Source organism: Octopus bimaculoides, chromosome 7 (genome assembly GCF_001194135.2).
Source record: "Octopus bimaculoides isolate UCB-OBI-ISO-001 chromosome 7, ASM119413v2, whole genome shotgun sequence".
Lineage (NCBI taxonomy): Eukaryota > Metazoa > Mollusca > Cephalopoda > Octopoda > Octopodidae > Octopus > Octopus bimaculoides.
In genome coordinates, this window is record NC_068987.1 from 47,446,644 (window position 1) to 47,468,113 (window position 21,470).

The window sequence follows — 21,470 nt, forward strand, 5'->3', positions numbered from 1 at the left end:
TGATATCAAATTACGAGACTTAGAATTCAGTATTGCACATACTTCACTCACTCAAAAGGGAGGTTTTTATGGTAGTGATCTAATTAAAAGTCATCTAGTGACTGCCTATATTCCATTTCTACCCTTACAGCGCACACATGTAAAACAATGCATCAATGATGAAATGCAACGACGTAATCCTCACAAGATCTACAATGAAGAATTTATGGACAAAGTATTAATAGAATTACATTTTGTAAACGGTTTTTCAGAGACTGGCTGTAAACGTGTTTTTGAAAAAGTGGCTTTTGCTCTCATTAATGAAGATCTCTGACGTTGATGGCTATTGCTCTATTCTCTATTTTTACCACTGAAGACATATGAGAATATTTTACTGTTATAAGTCATTATCCTCAGCTTATGTTCCAAAGCAGACATCTCTCAACTGAATTCACTTCGTTGGAAAATCAATTTCACCATCGACAATGCTGTTATTTGTATTAAAGTACTTTTTTTTTAAAGGTGTCGTGTTGTGCATCTTCTTTGACTTTTGTTCATGTGTATATATACAAGGTATAGTCAAAAAGTATCTGACCTTTGGTGAAAAAACAAGTAATATTAAAAAAACTCACCATTTTGATTTAGTTTCCTTCAAAGTATTTGCCTTGGGAGTCTACACACTTCTGCTAGCATTCCTGCCACTGCTGGAAGCATTTCTGGAAATTACTTTTTGGGATGCTGTAGAGCTGTGCCATTGAATTTTGCTTAATGTCCTCTGTTGACACAAATCTCTCTCTCAGTGATTTCTTGAGCTTTGGGAATAACCAAAAGTCACATGGAGTAGGAGGCCTGACGAACAAGTGGTGTGTTTTGCTTGAGGAGGAACACTTAGATGGTGTGGGCAGAATGAGTGGGTGTGTTGTCATGGTGGGTTGCCAGTTCTTTGCTCCACACAGGTCAGGTCGTTTTCATAGATGGTCTTCATAGACTATTCCTTGAACCTTTGCAATCATTTCATCGTTTCTGCTAGTTGATGGTCTGCCACAATGTGGCTCACTGTCCACTGAGGTGCAGCTGTCTTTGAATCAGTTGTACAACTCCTTTATTTGTGTTTTTCCCATAGCAATCATCTCCGAAGGCCTTCTGAATCTTCTCGATAGTCTGGGCTTGCATATCACCAAGTTTTTGGCAGAATTTGATACAGTATTTTTGCCCAATGTGCTCTGTCATCTTGACTTAAAAGGAAAAGTCACACAGCACACTCTTCACGTCTGTACTCAATGTGTCACTGCAGGCAAATGGCACAACCTACAGACAAATATTTTTGCATATGCTCTGGCCTCCTAATACCCATGCAGATTTTGCTCACGCATTATTATTTTGTGCAAAAAAGAATCAATGTCGGATACTTTTTGACTACACCTGGTGTGTGTGTGTGTGTATTTCTTTTACTCTTTTACTTGCTTCAGACTGTGACCATGCTGGAGCACCACCTTTAGTCGAGCAAATCGACCCCAGGACTTATTCTATTGGTCACTTTTGCTGAACTACTAAGTTACAGAGATGTAAACACACCAGCATTGGTTGTCAAGCAATGTTGGGGGGACAAACACAGACACACAAACATATACACACACATACATATATATACATATATACGATGGTTTTTTTTTTAATTTTCCGTCTACCAAATCCACTCACAAGGCTTTGGTTGGCCCAAGGCTATAGTAGAAGACACTTGCCCAAGGTGCCACACAGTGGGACTGAACCTGGAACCATGTGGTTCATAAGCAAGCTACTTACCACACAGCCATGATGCATTTATCTCCTGCAAGAATATTTAAACAATTTCCAATCCTTTCTAAAGGCATAAGACCTGAAACTTTGGTGGAGGGTATTAGTCGATCATATCGACCCTAGTATTTTACTGGTTCTTACTTTATTGACCTCGAAAGGATAAAAGGCAAAGTTGACCTTGGTGGAAATTGAATTCAGAATGTAAACAAGAACAAAATGTCACTAGGCATTTTGCATACCATGCTAACGATTCTGCCAGCTTTCTGTCCTAATAATAATTGTAATCCTTTCTCCTATAGGCACAAGGTCTAAAATTTTGGTGGGGGGATTAAGTCAATTACATCAACCTCAGTGCATAAATGGTACTTAATTCATTGACCCCCAAAAGAATGAAAGGCAAAGTCAACCTCAGCAAAATTTGAACTCAGAACGTAAGGACAGATGGAATGCTGCTAAGTATTTTACCCAGCGTGCTATCAATTCTGCCAGCTTGCTGCCCTAATGATATAAATAATAATGATAGACAAAAATTACAGCTGACTGTGTTTGATCACACTATGGACAACATGACTATACCTAGCAATGTTTTATGTCATTGTGGGCTAACATGCTTGTGACTGATCCTGTTTGGTGTATTGATTAGGTTATAAGTTAATTTGTGATTTATAACTTGATTATACCTTTTATGAGGGAGATTTGTGTTGATATTGTCTCTAACTGCACAGCACACATAATTGTGAATCTTGGTCTTGTGATTTACATAAACACATCATTCTCATCTTTCTAGCTACTCCTACTACCCTTATATATTGTGAGATAGCTATATATCTTCTCTATAGCAAGACCTCTATCACACTTTAGTGTCTCAATTCCTAGTGTAAATCTACCTGGACCCTACTCAGTTGAGGGGTTTTCTTTGTCATGTGAGTTACTTAGTGGCATCACTACTGCCAGTGTCATATAAAAAGCACCCACTACACTATGAAAAGGATTGGTTTTTAAGAAAAGTTATCCAGCCATAGAAACATTGCTAAAGCAGACATTCTGTCAAATTATCTATGTCAACATGGAAGATGGACGTTAAATGATTATGGTGAGGAAACTTTTGATGGTACATAGATATATCTCATGTCAAAACCAAAATAAACTCACTCATATTTGGCCATTGTAATCAGGAACGAGCCACAGAATAAGGTTAATGTTTCCAGCCTGATATATTTAACACATCAGGTTAGAAACATACCTTTACCTTCTTTTCACAACCAGAAATTTCCACATTTTTCCTTTCTTATTTCTAATGTTTGTATCAAATTGAGTCTCTCTGAATTCTAGTGATTATCATTTAATTACTTATTGTTATCCACTAGTCTGCCTGTCCTCACTTTACTGGGTAAACATACACTTTTAATTTTATTTTTTCTTCAGCTCTCATTAAAGGCCTCCTAAAACAAATGAAAAGCTGTAATGTTCTGTATGTGTATATAAATATATTTTTCTATATAATAGCCAATATGTTGGGTGGTTGGTTTATTTCATCAGTCTTGCTTTACTTTGTATAAAGAGTAAAAGAGAATTAATGTAAGTGGTGGAGGATGAGTGCACATACTATGCTTGGTGAAAAGCCATAAGTAAAGGGATACTCTACACACACACAGTAAGAGAGAAATAATCATAGAAACTGAAGAGGTGGAGAGGAAATTAAGAACAGAGTATTTATGGGAGGTGTTCAAATTTTACAGAGATAAGTTTTTGCTGGAGTAGATTGTGATTATGTTGATAAAATGTAGAAAAATATATATTTATTTTAAATATACAAATGAATAGTTTGTTTTATTTCATTTTATTTTCAGGTAACAAATATTTTTCTTTTGAAAATTAGTATTCATTTAATTATTTTGTATAATCGCCTAAGAAATTTGATATAAGTTAAATTTCAATTATTATATTTATGCTATATTTCCTGATATTACCCATAGTGGTAAAAGTATGCTTCCAAAGATATATCATTCAGAATTGTGTATAAAGCTATATATATATAATTTCTAGAAGTTTTCTGACAGATACCCCAACAGACCTGTGGCAGATGAAGCCCTTCAGTTCTTTATCTCCTCATCTAACAGATAGTAAACTTCATACAAATTCTGCATCCTGATATCTATCAGGTTTGTGGCATTTGTTGCATCAGACCAATACAAGTTTCAGGGATGAGAAGTGGGACTGGCTCTGCACAAACCATGCCCACTATAATAATATTCACTTTACAGGTTGTTCATCAAGCCAAAATACCAGCACTAACTCCGTCACACTTTCTTCTGTACCAAAGGAGTACAAATAGAGGATGCTGCTGGAAGTCTTCAGCATTGGCCCTGCAGACAGCCATAGGGTGGCAAGAGAGTCCAGAAAAATGTAATTCTATGTATATAATTCAGCATTGATCCTATATCATCATCTAACATCTGCATTATATGCTGGCATACATGCATGCATTTTTATAGTTGTTTTATATGGTCATGTTACTGTTGTGTTGTTATTGTATTATGTTAAATTACATATTATTGTATGCTATTACCATTTAAATATATATTGTTTTTATTTGTCTACTTGAACTACTATCTACCTTTCAATGTATTAGTATACAGCAGCAGATTGAATTGTTAGGTGTCTGTAGCTACTGACAAAATAAAAAAAGGAATAGCTTGTGAAGGTATGATAAAGAGATACTTCTACTGTTGTGTGATAGTAATATATGGGTATTACCCTTTTAATACCAATCCACCTTAAAGCCTTCCATCAAAAATTCATGTTAGCTTATTTTCCAAACACCATCTTATTAATGGCAAAGTTATTACTAAATTCTTCATTATTTTCAAAATTAAATTAAATAAAGTTTGTGTATTTCATTAGTAATATGGTTTCAAAAGAGTTAAATGTGAAAGACTGGCAAAAGCCGGAGGGAAATGGGTTGGGTTATAATCCATTAGAGGCACCTGCATGAAAGGCAGACAACAGGTAAGTTAAGAGGGTGATTGGGTATTAAAGACTTCAGCTGATGGATGATGCAGGAGATAGTTGTGCTGTATTGGAAAAAATTTGTGGAAGGATCAGTTGTTCAAATGTACTTTTATACAAGAGATATTGGAAACCTGAGACAAGTGGGAATATACTATGAAATTGACACGTCTTTTTGTCCCAGCATTAAAAAAAAAAAAAGATATTGTTCATAAGTTCTTTTAAAGCTTATAAATACTTCTGACTGACCTACTTACTTTAATGAGTGAACCCTGATAATTCTTTTAGGTGAGCAATGCTGTAGATATTGTTGGGTTTTTCCTCCCCCTCTTCAAGCTGTGACCCCACTTCAGTCTATGTTTTCCCTTTTCTTCATGTTCATCTGTGTACACACACCCACATCATGTTTGGAAGCACTCTTATTCACATCTATATACAGGTATACGCACATAAACACGAACACCACCACTAGTATTAGAACATAAGCTAACTCTATGAGGAGTGACTTTAAAAGCATTGTCCAATGGGGATATGTCTCTTACAATCTTGTCTCTTACAACAGCAAAAAAATACAAATGCTACTCTTTTCAAGCAAACATCATCACATTACAATTCTCTTAATTGGAAGGTGCACAGGTACATTTAACACTAAAAATGTACAGAAAATAGACTCTATCAAATGCCAGAGAGGAAAACTAGAAGTAGTTGATAGCTTTCATTACCTAGGTGACTAAGTCAGTAGTGAGGGTGGATGCTCCAACAGCATAGCTGCTAGAATAAGAATAAGCTGGGCAAAGTTCAGAGAGCGTCTACATTTGTTGGTAACAAAGGGCCTTTCCCTCAGAATGAAAGGCAGATTGTATGATGTCTGTGTGTAACAGCCATGCTACATGACGGTAAAACATGCGCTGTATCTGCCAAGGACATGCGTAGGCTTGAAATAGATGAATCTAGTGTGCTCCACACTGGATGTGCATGTACAATAAAGTGTAAACATCTTGAGAGAAGAGTTGGGCATAAGAGGCTTCAGATGTGTGCAAGTAAGACGACTGCATTGGTATGGTCATGTGATATGTATGGATGTGGACAGCTGTGTGAAGTGCTGATCTCAAGCTGTGGAAGAGGGAGACCCAGGAAGATATGGAATGAGGTGGTAAAGCATGATCTTCAAATGTTGGGCCTCACGGAGGCATTGACTAGTGACAGATCTTTGGTGATATGCTATGCTTGAGAAGACCTGTCAGGCTAAGTGAAATCATAGTTGTGGCCATTGTTGCTGTCACGTAACTGGCATGTAAAAAGTACCTTTCTAGCGTTGGGTCTCACGGAGGCAATGTGGCTGATGCTAGTGTTGTGTAACTAGCACATAAAAAGCACCTTTCAAACGCTGCACCTCATGGAGGCAATCACAAATGACCAAGACCTTTGGCAATATGCTATGCTTGAGAAGACCCATAGAGCCAAGTGACATCGTAGTTGTGGCAGATACTGGTGTCACACAACTGGCACTCATTACACTCTCAGAGTGGCCGGCATTAGGAATGGCATCTAGCCATAGAAACTATGCCATTTCAGACTGGAGTTTGGTGCAGCCCCTCAGCTTACCAGTCCTGGTCAAACCGTTTAACCCATGCCAGCATGGACAACGGATGCTAAATGATGATGATGACATATGCCATCATCAGCATTATAATTATTAGTTTTGTGTTCATTTTGTTCCATATTGGCAGAAGTTGGATGAACATTCTGGTGGCTGTATTCTTCAGTATTAGAAAACACTGAAGGAGGTCATTGGTTAAATCTTAACAAAAGAAGACTCTTCTGCTAGTAACATACTAACATCCTAACGAAGGCCATGATTGGCAGTGTGTAATTTTTTTCTTTTTTTAAACTAAGTTTTTTTCCTCCATTACTTTACCTGTCTGCAACGCTTTCACATAATTAGCTGAAGAGAAAGATGGAGTGCGAAAGAAAAAGGAGAGAGAAAAAAAGGTTAAGGCAAGTAAAAGAGAAAGTGGGAAAGTGCTCGAAATTAAGTCTAAAATTGTGCATAAAGTATATAATGTGCATTAAGTAATCGTTGTATTCCAATTTCCTTCACTTTTCAATGATTAGCAGATGAGCAGCTATCTTTTGATATAAACACAATACAGGCTACACTTTTAGGTTTTTTTTTTTTATTATTTATAAAGTTTTCAGAAATAACCTGATAAGTTTACCATTAATCCCATGGAATATTCACAGGTCTCGCTAGTATTGATAATTACTGAAGAGAGAAAGAGTAAATGTGTTGAAGAAAGTGTTTGCTAACCATTTCCATCACATGTGAGATGTTAGAAATGACTGATATCAATTAAAGTGATTGCTAATACAATGAGGTGTCATTACTTTTTGATGTAGTTAGCTAATATGTATATAAGACACCAAATGTAAATAAGTGAAATGCTAGGTTACATACATTAGCTGGATGATTATTTAATACCTGCAGTAGATTGGCATCATCTTTTAATGTCTGTCTTCCATGCTGGCATGGATTGAATGGTTTAACAGGATCTGACAAGTTGAAAGGACTGCATTTTGCCCCAGTGATTATTTTGGTATGATTTCTGCTGCTAGACGCCCTTCCTAACATCAACCACTTTGCAGAGTGCACTTATGAGGTTATCATATAGCTTATAAGATTAAAATCCCTCTTAACTGAGTGGAGAAACAGTAGAAAGGAAGGCAGCTTTATGCTTGATGGAAGGTTAAAATATGGGGGAAGGATTCAGAACAGATTTCTTGCTGTAGAGAAGATAAAATGCTGCGTGTATTATACAACAGTGAGTGGAAATAATCAGGGTGGAGCTGGAAAGAAAGATAAAAGATGGTGACAAGGTGCCAGAGTGGACCACAGGGGCAGAACAGGATCTAGAAAGAAATTTATTTCCCATCTACTTAACCCATGAGACTAGACCTTAGCAAGGTCCTTAGGTACACTTATAGTACCTTTTCATTACATCATTCTGTCTACTACACTATTATAGATTCCACCAATCTATTGTTGAATCTCTACACCACTGGATTTCACAATAGATACAGGTATAGTTGTATAGTTGAGAAATTGTAATTGTGTAGTTTTGAGTTTTATCTCATTGCATGGGTCCTTGGGCAAGTAGTGACATTTATCATAGATCTTCAGGTTAACCAATACCACCTTGTAAGTGGAATTTGGTAGATGGAAACTGCAGAAGATTGTGTGCATGTTTGTTTAACTCTGTTGATACCAAGCTGTCCCTGGTTTTATGATACAAATGCCCTGTTTAAGAGCATCTAGTCATAGAAACCATAGCAAAAATGGAAGTATGAATGAATGTTGTCCTTCACCTTGTCTAGAAAAGCAGTAATCTACTATAATAATACTCTTGTGTTTTTCTCTGTCACAACATATGAATGAGAAAGGAAGGAGTGATGGCAAACTGGTGGGGTGGTGAACATTCAACACCGAAAAGAAAAATCAAACAGTGTTTCAATTCTGTGTGAGTATATGTGTGTATGTGTACAAGGGAAGTATGTAAATGTGTGTGAATATTGACAAGTGTATTAATTTGATTTACCATCCATATTTACATATAAAATACTACAATTAGCCATCATTTTTGACGGCACTGGGCCAGCTAGTTCCTAATAAGAAGCGACTTAGGTTAAGACTGGCCATCACAATCTATGTTAGCATGGAAAGAGGACATATGATGATGATGGTGTTTATTTACATGCTTGCCAACAGTTTATCCCTAAAGAAATATTTGATTCATGTTATTTTATACTTCTAAAACAAACAAAAAAAATGAGGTGAATTTGGTTGAGTTAACCATGACTAATGATTTATGCTTCAAGATTGCCAAGAAGCAATTACATAAGTTCTGTCAAATCAGTTCAATGTTCATAAAATAACAAACATCAGGAGTTCACATACAAGGGAGTACTGAAAAGTTCCTTGCTTTGGGTAAAAGAAAATACAGGAGAATCAGTTAATAATGATTTTATCCAACATTTTCCCCTCTCAGATTCATACACTAATTGCAGCAGTCCTTTAGGCTTTCTAAGCCCTGTAAAAGAACTTGGATGCTTGGGCCTCCAACCAGGCCTTTCATGATACCCTTAAAGCCAGAAATTTTTCAGCACCCCTTTGTGTGTTTCCCATACTAACAGTTGCCTGAATGTAACATCCATGGAAAGAATCACTTTCTGCCATCCCAACAAACACCAAACAACATGGAATATTCTCATTATTTAATATTAATGAAGTCTTTTCTTTCAGCAGGATACTACTTTTAAAACTTCTTAATCATGATTGATAATATTGAAGTATATTTCTTTGTTCTTTTCACACTGTGATCAATATATTGTTTATGGACATGTGGTAAATCATAGAGGGCACATGGGTTAGGGTGTTGTATTCACAATTGCAAGATCATGATTTCAATTCCTAGACCAGGTGGTGCATTGTGTTCTTGAGCAAAACACTTCGTCTCACATTGCTCTGTGATCACTCCAACACCAGATGTGTGGCACACAGTACACCTGTTCAGATAATGTCTATTTGATGGAGAGACTGAGTTAATGTGTGGCACAAACATTTGATAACTATAAACAAATCATTTGTGCAGGTTGTTCAGCACAAAGCTGAACACTCATATGTCATCTTAGACAGGAGAGTCCATCACATATATTATTATCATTATCATCATCTTTTAATGTTCGCTTTCCATGCTAGCATGGGTTAGATGGTTTGACTGAGGACTGGCAAGCCCGGAGGCTGCACCAGGCCCCAGTCTGATCTGGCAAAATTTCTACAGCTGGATGCCCTTCCTAACACCAACCACTCTGGGAGTGTAGTGGGTGCTTTGTATGTGCCACCAGCATGGGGGCCAGTCAGGTAGCACTGGCATCGACCATGCTTGAATAGTGCTTTTTACATACCACCAGCACAGGAGGCAGTCAGGTGTCACTGGCATTGGCCATGCTCAAATGATGCTTTTTATGTTCCATCAGCACAGGTGCCAGTCAGGTGGTACTGGCATATGCATCAGTCCTCAGCCCTCTCTTGTTCATCATAGACTTCTAGGCAATAACATGGATTTAAGTTGGGCTACCTCTGGGAGATCTTCTATGCTGATGACCTTATTCTTATAGTTAAATCACTACAGAACTGGAGAGAAAATTTTATGAGTGGAAGCAAGGTTTGGAATCAAAGGGCCTTAGAGTTAATTTAGCAAAAACCAAAGTCTTAGTACGTAGGGAAGCAGACAACTCACAAATCCCTTCTGGTTGACGGCCCTGCTTGATATGTAGAAAAGGCATAGGTAGAAACTCCATAAAGTGTACCTGGTGCAAGCTATGGACACATAAGTGCAGCAGTATCAGAGGAAGGTTAACAGGGAAAATAGTCTCACTGTGTGGCTAATGCACAGGTACAATAAACACTAGAAATATACAGAAAATAGACTCCATCAAGTTCCAGTGGGGGACACCTAGCAGTAGTTGATAGCTTTCGTTATTGAAGTGGGTGCTCTGAGAGTGTAGCTACTAGAATAAGAGTAGGCTGGGCAAAGTTCAGAGAGCTTCTACCTTTGTTGGTAACAAAAGGCCTCTCTCTCAGAGTGAAGAACAGATGCCTGTATGTGAACAGCCATGCTACACAGCAGTTAAACATAGGCTGTGACTGAAGAGGACATGAAGGCTTGAAAAAAATTAATCTAGATGTGCAATGTCAGTGTGCATGTATGACTGTGTTTTGAGAGAAAAATTGGGCATAAGAGGCATCAGATGTAGTGTGCAAGAGAGACAACTGCATTGGTATGGCCGTGTGATGTGTATGGATGAGGACAGCTGTGGAAGAGGAAGATATGGGACGAGGTGGTGAAGCATGATCTTCAACTATGGGGCTCAAGTGATCATGACCTTTGGCAGTTTGCTGTGCTTGAGAAGACTCATTAAGCTGAGTGAAATTGTAGTTGTGGTTGGTGCCAGTGACATGTAACAGCATTCATGCTGGTGACATCTAAAAAGCACCCACTACACTCTCAGAGTGGTTGGCATTAGGAAGGGCATCCAGCCACAGAAACCAAGCCAAAATCAGACTGGATCTTGGTGCAGTTCTCCAGTTTGCCAGTTCCAGTCAAAACCATCTAACCCATGCCAGCGTGGAAAGCAGATGCTAAATGATGATATTTATATATTGGATTGGAACAAAAGTTTGTACTATTTTTTAAGTAAAATTCAAAATTAATGTTTAGATATTTGTATATACTTTTATTCAACCACATGTCTCATTTTGTTCCACCACCTTTTGCTATCTTTGAGGCAGCTTCATGATCCCATCATCCCTGAACTTGGCATCTTTCTGGGTCATGAACTGATCTAAGTAGCTTTAGTCTTCCAAAGAATTAAAGTTCTTCTCATTAAGAGAATTCTTTAGGGATCAAAGTAGATGGTAATCCAAAGGTACATGGTCAGGTGAGTTCAATGGATGTGGTAGGACATCCCATCTAAGCTGTACCAATTTTTGCTGGGTTTGCACAGATACAAGAGATTTAGAATTGTCCTGAAGGAAGATGACATCTTTCCAATTGGCCAATTCTGGACATTTTTCATTGATTACCTCTTTTAATCAGTCTAATTTGGAACAATAATTCTATACTTTGTGAGTCATGTAGATGGAAACCATATAGAAACCTGTTGATTGGATTGTACCTGTAATTCCAAGAGGTACTGGCATGTTTCTCGCATGCTGATTCTGCCTTAGAATTACATTAAGTGTAGGCATGTCTTTGGAATAATATTTGACTGACCAAATTCCAGCCCAAAGTCCTTCCATGTCTTAACCTTGGATCCCTTTACCATCTGTGCTGCAACTTTTCATGTCTGCTTGTATTGCAAGCGCAAAGAGAACTTATTTCCAAACCAAGCTTTGTAAGCCCCCTTCTTTGCTCAGATGGCATCTTCAACCTCTTGAGTGAATCAAGGGGTCCTCCTGCCACCCAGCACCGTACTGATTTGCTTTTCCCAGCAGTTTTCAACTGTTGAAGCAGAAACTGCCAAACTGAACGGTCTCTACTCCCTTTCAACATCCTTAGTTTCTTCAAAGAGTTATCTGAATTTGGATGCAATTGTATCTGCATACCTGGTCCTGACTTCTTTATCAACCAGTGCTTCCCACTTTATCCTGTTGATCAAACCAGTTTTGTGGGTCTTCCTGGTTTGGGACTATCTCAGGTTGCAGACAACTAGATAGTGATCAGTTGGCAGCTCAGCTTCTCTCTTAACATGATCATCCAGCACAGAACCAGAGAGATCAAAGATGATAAAATCATTTACTGATCTCTGTCCATAATTTCCTTTATACCATGCGTATTTATGGATGTCTTTGTGCTGGAAGAAGATGTTCATATAGAGAGCCTCTTACTAGAACAAATTTGATAAGGCCTCTCCATTTGTATTTAGGTAGGGATCACCATTCCTTCCAGTTACTCCTTTCCATGTCAGGTCATTGGTATTAACATGTGCATTCAAGTCTCTCATTAGGTTATATGGCTCAATCTTAACTGCATCTAACGCTGCAGTGACTTCATCAAAGAAGAATCTGCATTCGGACTCTCTGTTTGCTGCATAAACTTGTACCCACAGAGGCCTATCTGTCAGCCTAAACTTCCAGAAGCAAATCCCTCTTCTCAATATGATGCAGTCCATAATACATTCTGACAGCCAGGGACTTGTGAGTATCCTCACTCCAACCTGTGTAGTCATTCCTGACACCATAGCTGAATAGTGGAGTTTCCATCCTCCATCGAAATCTACAATACCAGGACCACAGAACTTTGCTGAGGAAACCCCCAACTATATGTAGCTGGTAACATCTGACCTCCTGCAACAGTTCCCTGCCTCTTATCTGTAAAGGTTTTGACATTCCAGTTACCAACTGTCAAGATTTGCTCCCTTCTAGACACTCTTTGGGGTCTTGAAGTACATAAACTTTGTGTGTCCCTCCTATGCTTCCCTAGTATTTGTGTTCAGATAAATGGTGCTAAGTCGAAACTATTCAATGTGGGTGTCGGACTCCACCAAGAATGCATACTGTCACCTCTCCTGTTCATAATCTTTATGGACAGGATCGACATGTGCACCCAGGCTGGAAATGGTTTCAAGACCAGCAGTTGTAAGATCAGTCAGTTGGAATTTGCAGACAATATTGTACTACTCAACTTGTTGGAAGGTGAACTCTGACATGCATTTGATAGGTTTGCTACCGAATGCTGCTTAGTAGGACTAAAAATTAGTGCTGCAAAGACTGAGACACTCGTCCTCTCAAGGAGGCCTGTTCAATGCACTCTACACGTGAGTGGAATTCCACTGAAGTAGATGGAGAAGTTCAAGTATCTCGGGGCCATTTTCATGAGTGATGGAAGGCATAAGCTGCTGCAGTAATGCACCAGCTTTACTGTTCAGTCATTAGGAGAGAGGAGGAAGGTATAAAAATCAAACTTACTCCCTTCAGTTTGGTGTTTGTACCTACCCTTGCCTGTGGTCATGAATCATGAAAACAAGATGCAGTGGTATATTTTTAATCTCGCGCATGTGCATTGTTTGTTTTTGATTTTGTCAACTACACAGTATAGTAGGGTCAGTTGGGCACCATCTGTAAAAAAACAGTATCGTGATGTAGTTCACTCTGCCAGAAATTTGGAAACAACATGCTGTACTGGAAGCTCTAATATGAACAGATGGTGAACACTCAGAACAACTTTTGGCTTGCCATATCCCCAAAACATGTACCGAGAATGATAAAAATCAAACATCCAGTCAACATCGTGGTGTTTGTAGTGTAGTGATTGTGACGTTATGCCTCCATTCATCTTCCTACACAGCCTCAGACTCAACATGGAGGCCTACATCAAGTGCCTGGAGGAGGTAGTGCTGCCCTGGGCCACAAGAGGGTGGCTGCTGGAAGACCCTATATCTGGCAACAAGACTCTGTACCATACTACACAAGCAGGAGAACCCAGTCATGGTTGTCAGACAATTTCTGCAACCACATTACCCCTAGCATCTGGCCACCTAACTCCCCAGACTCTAATTCCCTTGATTATTATGTGTGGGATGCAGTTGAGTGAGAGACCAACAAAACTTCTCGTAACACCAAAGATGAACTGAAGGCAAAGATTATGGCAGCATTCACCAACTTAAACAAAGGGACCATTCAGAAGAGTTGCAGGAGACTCCAAAGTCGTCTGGAGGCCATGGTTGATGCCAATGGCTATTTTATTGAATAAATTTACTCTTTAGTATTTCAAGATATTTTATGTAATTTTGGTCAATACATCTGTTAAAATGAGATGTCAGTGGTATTTTCATTTTTGCGTAACTTAGGCAACAATATAGTCACCACACCCAGTACAGTTGCAAATGCAAGCAGCTGAGATGGGGGTCTTTCCAAAATGTCTTTGGAGTAACATTACTTGATAAAGTGCATAGCTGAGAGATCAGGGAAGCACTCCAGGCAGAGCTGCTACTTCTCTGAATTGAGAGATCACAACACCAATACTACAGACATATGGTAAGATTGTCATAGAAAGAATCACTGAATAGGTTTTTATGGGCAAAACTGACTGCCAGGAAATTCTGACGTAGACCACAAGCAAGATTGTTGGATGACATCCATGAGCTCACTTGGGGATCCAGCTAGATCAATTGGAGTTGGTTGCTTCTGACAGGACCTGATAGAAGGTGTACTTGAGGACTCTGCTCCCACAACCCTCCCAGGAATAAGTGGGCAAAGACAATAAGATAAAAGTAGTGAACTGACAGAATCTTTAGTGCATTTGACAAAATGCTTGGCAGCATTTCTTCTATTCTTTTCATTCTATGTTCAAATTCTACATTCAACTTTGCCCTTCACCCTTTTGTGGTAAATAAAGGAATATCAGTTGAATGACTAACCCTCTTCTACCAAAATTGCTGTACTTGTGTCAAAATGTGGAACAATTATTATTATCATCATCATTATTCCAGCTGAAGTCACCGTTTCATTCTTCTAGAGTCAATAAAATAAAATATCAGTCAAGTACTGGTTTCAAGTTAATTGAATTATCCTTGTCTCCATGTTTTTGACCTTTGCCTATATCCAAAACAATAATTTCTCTTCTGTTCTACATTTCTACCTGCCTACCAGTAGCTTGTAAGTTTGTGCCCCACTTCAAGAAATACTTTCACCGTAAACAACATATTTAACTCTACTTCCTTAATAGTTTGCATCATTCATTATTTCCTTCAGATTTAATAGTTTTGTTTGTTTTCTATTTCAGATGTTAACCGGGCAATTGAATTATTGGAAATTCTTCAAATGAGTGAGTTCTTGTTTCTTTTGTACTTGGATTAAACCCTGGTTCTGTGATACAAATTTAAGTGATTTAACTCTTTAGCATTTAAACCAGCCATATCTGGACCAAATATTCTACCGGTTTTATGTTCCAGACAACCAGATCGAGCCTCTCCACCTACCCTACAATGTCATTCTAAAAATAGCAATCACATCATTGAAATCTTGAGGCTAATAAATAATGCTGGATTAATTCAAAACAATGTTAATAAATAAGCATTACATTTGACGGAGTAGTCTGAATGCTGAAGGGCTAAATCCAAACTTTCCATTAAAATTTCATATTTATATTTCAAACAACAGCTTAATAATGCCAAAGTTATTTTATTAAATTCATTATTTTCAAAATTGATTGAAACACAAGCAGTGTATTTTAATAGAAATATGGTAACAAAAGTGCTAAAATGCTCTAAATTTAAAGTCATAACCTTATCCATCTATTGTTTTCATAATCGGTCATAATGTCTTACGTTTAAGATGATTCCCATGCTTTCCCTGATGAGAAGGTTACAATTTTAATATCAAAGATCCCTATGGATCACACAGGTTGTAATCCTTTGAAACATATGTAGGAATAAAGTATGCAATTATAACATGCATTTTCTCCAATCCTTAAATTCTTATATATATATATGTATATATATATATATATATATACATGATTTACAAATGTATGTATATATATATATGTGTGTGTGTATATCTGTGTTACTTCCCCACCTTCTTGCTTGACAATCAATGTTGGTTTGCTTTTTGTCCCTATAACTTAGCAGTTCAGCAAAATGGACCATTAAAATAAGTACCAGATTTAAGATATAAAAAACAAGTACTTAGGTCAATTTGTTTGATATAACCCTTCAAGATAGTGCCCTAGTATGACTACAGCCAAATGACCGAAACTAGTAAAAGGTGGAAGATTACTTTAAATAATACACTACCTTTGTTTCAGGTCATTACCTGAAACAAAGGCAGTGTATTTCAACTGAAGAATAGTAATGCAGAGTTTAAAAGCACAAAAGTTGGGTTCAGTTACAGTCAACACTTACTATTACATTTATTATCAGAGAGTTTTCATTGACATCTTATTAAATGTTACTTGATGAGAAGACAATAGTTATTGTGGGTTTAAGCCAAAGTCATGAGTTTAATCCTGACTAAACCATTGTTTTGGTGGTAGGCTGTAACTGTTATTAATTTGAATGTTGAGCAATGGATTGCTAGAATCCCTAGAGCATCAGACAAAATATTTTGTGGTATTTGTTCCAGCTCTTTATGTTCTGTATTGAAATCCTGTTGAAGTCAACTTTGCCTCTCTTCTCTCTTGTGTTGACAAAATAAAATACCAGTTAAAAATAATTGATGTAATCAACTAGACCCATCCCCTCAAAAATTGCTGGTCTTGTGCCTAAATTAGAAACAATTACACTGTGTAATGCTATTTTTGTCCATGGGTAGCAGCTGTTATTTCCTGTTTGCTTGCCCTTAGAAAGTATGACAAACGGTTAATATTTCCTTCAAACTTTGCTTTCCTCAAACTTGTTTCCACTTGGACAGCTAGAAGTAAACTGAACTGTTGAGCTTATGATTCCTGTGTATATACTGCTATCTATGTTGCCAGAATGTTCTAGAAATTCTTGAAACTTTTAGAAAGTTTAAGAAAATTCTGCTTCAGCATCTTGGTGCTGAATCTGTCTGAAATGTAATGGAAAATAGGTCAGTTTCAAAACATTGATGTCCAGGTCACAAAAGCGAAGTCTGATGGGAACGGTAGTCATTTCCTTTGAAAGAAACAAATAGGAAATAGCAGTTACTGGCCAAAGACAAAACACAAATTTGTTACAGTGTTATTAAATGTGGAGGTAATCTTTAACATTGAGTGAACAAAAATTTAAAAATTAAACTCATTTAAAAGAAAATTTTAGTACTTCCAATTTACAAAAAAGGTCATTTATTTATGAAAATTTTTTTTCTATCTTTAACAATCATTTAAGTGTGTAAAATATCTCTTTGAACCTTTCTGGATTTTTTTATCTTGAACAACATTATCTCAATTTCACTCTCACTTCATAGTTGAATATTAGGTATTAAAAAGGGAATTCAGCTGAATAAACAGTTGATCCTACAATAAAAAATAACTTTTCATAAATCGTATAGCTTGTAAGTCCCTTTTAAGAATAAATAGATATGGTGTTGTTTGGATTCTCACTGTTCTGCATGTACCCTATGAAATATCTTTCTTTTACTTGGTTCCATCATTAGACAGTGGCAATGCTAGGACACCACACTGGAGGGTTCAGTCGAACAAAATGATCCTAGTACTTATTGCTTTAGCCTGGTATTTATTCTATTAGTCTCTTTTCATTGAACTGTTAAGTTACAGGGAATGTAAACAAACCAAACACTGTTTGTCAAGCAGTAAGGAGGAACAAATACAAAGACATACACATTCACACACTTGTGTGTGTGTATGTATACAACAGACTTCTTTCAGTTTCTATCTACCAAATCCACTCACAAGGCTTTGTTTAACACAGGGGCTATAGTAGAAGACACTTACCCAAGGTGCCACATAGTGGGACTGAACCTAAATGTGTGTGTGTGTGTGTGTGTGTGTATGAACACTTAGCCTATGTTTGTTATTTTTCAGAGGGTGAAATTGCTACACCTAATATGTCTGCCCTACAGAAGGTATTACAGAGTGACTTCCTACAGACTGTGCGAGAAGTGTACGAACATGTGTATGAAACAGTCGATATCTCTGGCACTCGTGAAGCCCGTGCCAATGCTACAGCAAAGGTTGGTGTAAAAGTTTTATTTCAATTGTTTCTTAGGTAGGTGTTGACTATTGTTGGGTGGCAGAGTAGCTGTGCATGCATGTGTGTCATCGTCATTGTTTTAACATTCACTTATTAGTGAACATGGGTCAGACAGAATTTATTCAGGTAGATTTTCTATGACTGGAGGCCTTTCTTGTCATTAACCCTCATATGTTTCAAAGCAAAGTAATATTTCCCCGAGACCTGACATGTTTTCATGGGAGATTGAAAATGAAGGACAGAGAGAGATAGTAACACACTCACTCAGACATGCATATATTCATAAATACACACACACACACTTTAGGTTTTTAATTTCCATTGATCAGATCCATTCATATGACTTGGCTTGGCCCAGGGCTATAGTAGAAGACACTTGCCCAAGGTGCCACAATGTAGGACTGAACCCAAAGCCATGTGGTTGGAAGAAAACTTTTTAAGCACTTAGCCACACCTGCATGTATGTAGTTTATTGTGAGGCTTTGTGTGTGTATAGAGGTGACTGCTATATAGTGGAAATGTCTATGCTTGAGAGGTTCTAAGAGTGTATGTGTATGTGTGTGTGCATGCATATTTGTATGCACACAAGTATAGTTCTATGGAGGTGGCATGGTATATCTGGATAGTTTTGTGAGTTTATATGTTTTGTGAGTTTATATATGTTTATATGTAGTGTATATTGTTATATGAGTTTATATGTAGATATGTCAGAATGTACTGAACTGGTTTCCTCCTATTTTATTATTTTTGGTCAATTGCAGGCAACTGTAGCTGCATTTGCTGCCAGTGAGGGACATGCCCACCCTCGTGTTGTAGAACTGCCTAAAACTGAAGATGGTCTTGGTTTCAATGTGATGGGAGGAAAGGAGCAGAACTCTCCTATATACATATCCCGAATTATTCCTGATGGTGTGGCAGCAAGAGAAGGTGGCCTTAAACGTGGTGACCAACTGATATCAGTCAATGGAGAGGTAAGTCTTACTTATAAACGTTTAGATTCAGTGGCAATTTACTAAAAGTATAGATTTGGTGATAGTTAAATAATATTTATTTTATAGAGATTACCACTGATTTGAGTGATGGTAAACTAAGCAGCAATTGATTCTGCACCAGATGAGGAAATAATCTTAAGAATCTAGAATTCTATAGAACTGACACACTTTTAAAAAAAATACTCAAAGTGAAGATAATTTCATTAAATCAGTAACTTTTCTTCTATGGTAATAAATATACTCTTAATCATCTTTGCTGTCCAAATTCATGGCACTAGTTGCTCACAGTTATGTCTCATAACACCTTTTCTTATTTAATTATGCAAATTGTTCCAGGCTGTAAATGTCCTCCACTCTTTTCCTCTGTGTCTATGTCTAATATCTGGTTGGAGTCAAGGTAGGACAGTCACTGTGTTGTTATAGAAGAATGTGTCCAAAGCTATCCTCATGTCTTCAGGAAAAACATTGTCTTTTCTTTAATGGTATGTCATGTGTGTAGGTGGATGGGTGTTCACCTTCCTGTCACCAACTTCCACTTGTTTCCAAGTGAGGGAATAATTTCCCAGCCTGGACTTGTTTACATGGAAAACTATATGAGCCCTGTATGAACAATCCTTTTGTTTAGAAAGATTGTGCAACATGTTAAGATATGTCATGAAACTAGGACATGATTTACAAACCCATTGTTTTCAATTAATGAACACGGATATATGTAAACAAGGAAAATAGAAATTCACTCACACAAATACACACACACATACACACACATATAGACACATACACATATAGTTTTTCTCTACTGAATACACTCAGTAGGCTTTAGTTGGATCAGGACTATTGTAGAAGACAACTGTGCAAAGTCCCACAGTGGTACTGAACCCTAAACCACTTAGTTGAGAAGCAAACTTCTTAACAACACAGCTGTGTCTATATATATGATGCTATGTTTTTATCATGGAATCTTCATGAGGGAAACACAGAGGTGGTTACAGTTGTTTTCCTCTGAGTATTTTTTATGGAACACCAGCTTGTTTGCTAGAGACAGACAAGCTTGCCACATCTATCTGGGCACTCATAAAGTAAAGAGCTAAAATGAATGAAACAAAATATTTTGTCCCATTCTCTGTCAATCTAATGCTTTGAACTCCTGTTTAATTTTACTGACCCCAGAAAAGTGAAAAGCAATATTAACTTCAGTAGGTGTTGAACTCAGAATGGAAAATGCCCAATCAAATTTACTACCAGTTTCAGAATTGACTTTTCAATGTACTTTCTTTCTGTTTGAGGTCAAGAGACTGGTTTGAGGAAGAAGGGCTGCTAGAATGTTGACCAATGAAATGAAGATTAATGACTTGTAGGCACGTAGTATTTCGTTATGCAACCATGATATACTATAAAGTATATTAAATGTTTTTTATGAGTCAACACCACATTCTACTGTGTTTGCAGTGCTCTTTGCATTATTTTGTGAAGGTTATTTCTCCAGAAATTATAGCCAGCACTGATTTTTTGCTACAACGTTTTGTATCAAGACATCAGATGTAAACAAACAATGAGATCGGAGATAAAACTGGGTAATGAGTGTATATGCCATATTTCAGGGGTTTTGCTCCTTCATCAGCACTCATCTAACCTACACTTGCCTCCAAACACATTGTTTATATAGCCACCACATGCAGCGGTGTTAAGTTATTGGATGTACCAATTTACATATTAAACACATTCCTGGGGCTGGTGTGGTGTTACATAACAAAATACCACATGCCTACAAGTCATTAATATCTACATACCAGCCCCAAGAACGTGTTTAATATGTAAATTGGTATATCCAATACCATAAACAGAACTGAATGTGGTAGCTATATAAACAATGTGTTCGGTGGCAAGAGTGGGTTAGATGAGTGCTGATGAAGGAGCAAAACCCCCCAAAATATGGCATATATGCTCATTACCCATTTTTGTCTCCAGTCTCATTGTTTGTTTACATCTGACATCTTGATACGAAGCATAGCAAAAAATCAGTGATGGCTATAATTTCTGTATAAATAACTTTAAAATAATGAAATGATGCTCCTACATAATGAAGACATGGCTATGTGGTTGATAAGTTCGCTTTGCAACCGCATGGTTTCGGGTTCGGTCCCACTGCATGGCACCTTGGACAAATGTCTTCTACAATAATAGCTCCTGGTTTACTAATGTCTTATGAGTGCATTTGGTAGAATGAAATTGTGGGGAAGCCTGTGTGTGTGAGAGAGAGAGAGGGTGAAAGTGTGTGGTTAAGTGGTTAGGATAGTCAACTCAAGATCGTAAGGTTGTGAGTTCGATACCTGGCAGCGCGTTGTGTCCTTGAGCAAGACACTTTATTTCACGTTGCTCCAGTCCACTCAGCTGGCAAAAATGAGTAGTACTTGTATTTCAAAGGGCCAACCGTCCCACATTCTCTGTTATGCTTAGTCT

The 21,470-nt window shown here is 37.6% G+C and overlaps 1 protein-coding gene across 4 annotated transcripts in view; it reads left to right on the forward strand.

The window, feature by feature from the left end:
- Positions 1-21,470, forward strand: part of LOC106882482 (protein lin-7 homolog C) — a 45,475-nt gene that overhangs the window by 19,550 nt on the left and 4,455 nt on the right. For all 4 annotated transcript variants that reach the window (XM_014933171.2, XM_052969598.1, XM_014933172.2 and 1 more), the window contains 3 exons: positions 15,129-15,170; positions 17,850-17,998; positions 18,780-18,989. In XM_014933171.2, the coding sequence (XP_014788657.1) occupies positions 15,129-15,170; positions 17,850-17,998; positions 18,780-18,989 (401 nt within the window). The remainder of the gene's footprint in view (positions 1-15,128; positions 15,171-17,849; positions 17,999-18,779; positions 18,990-21,470) is intronic.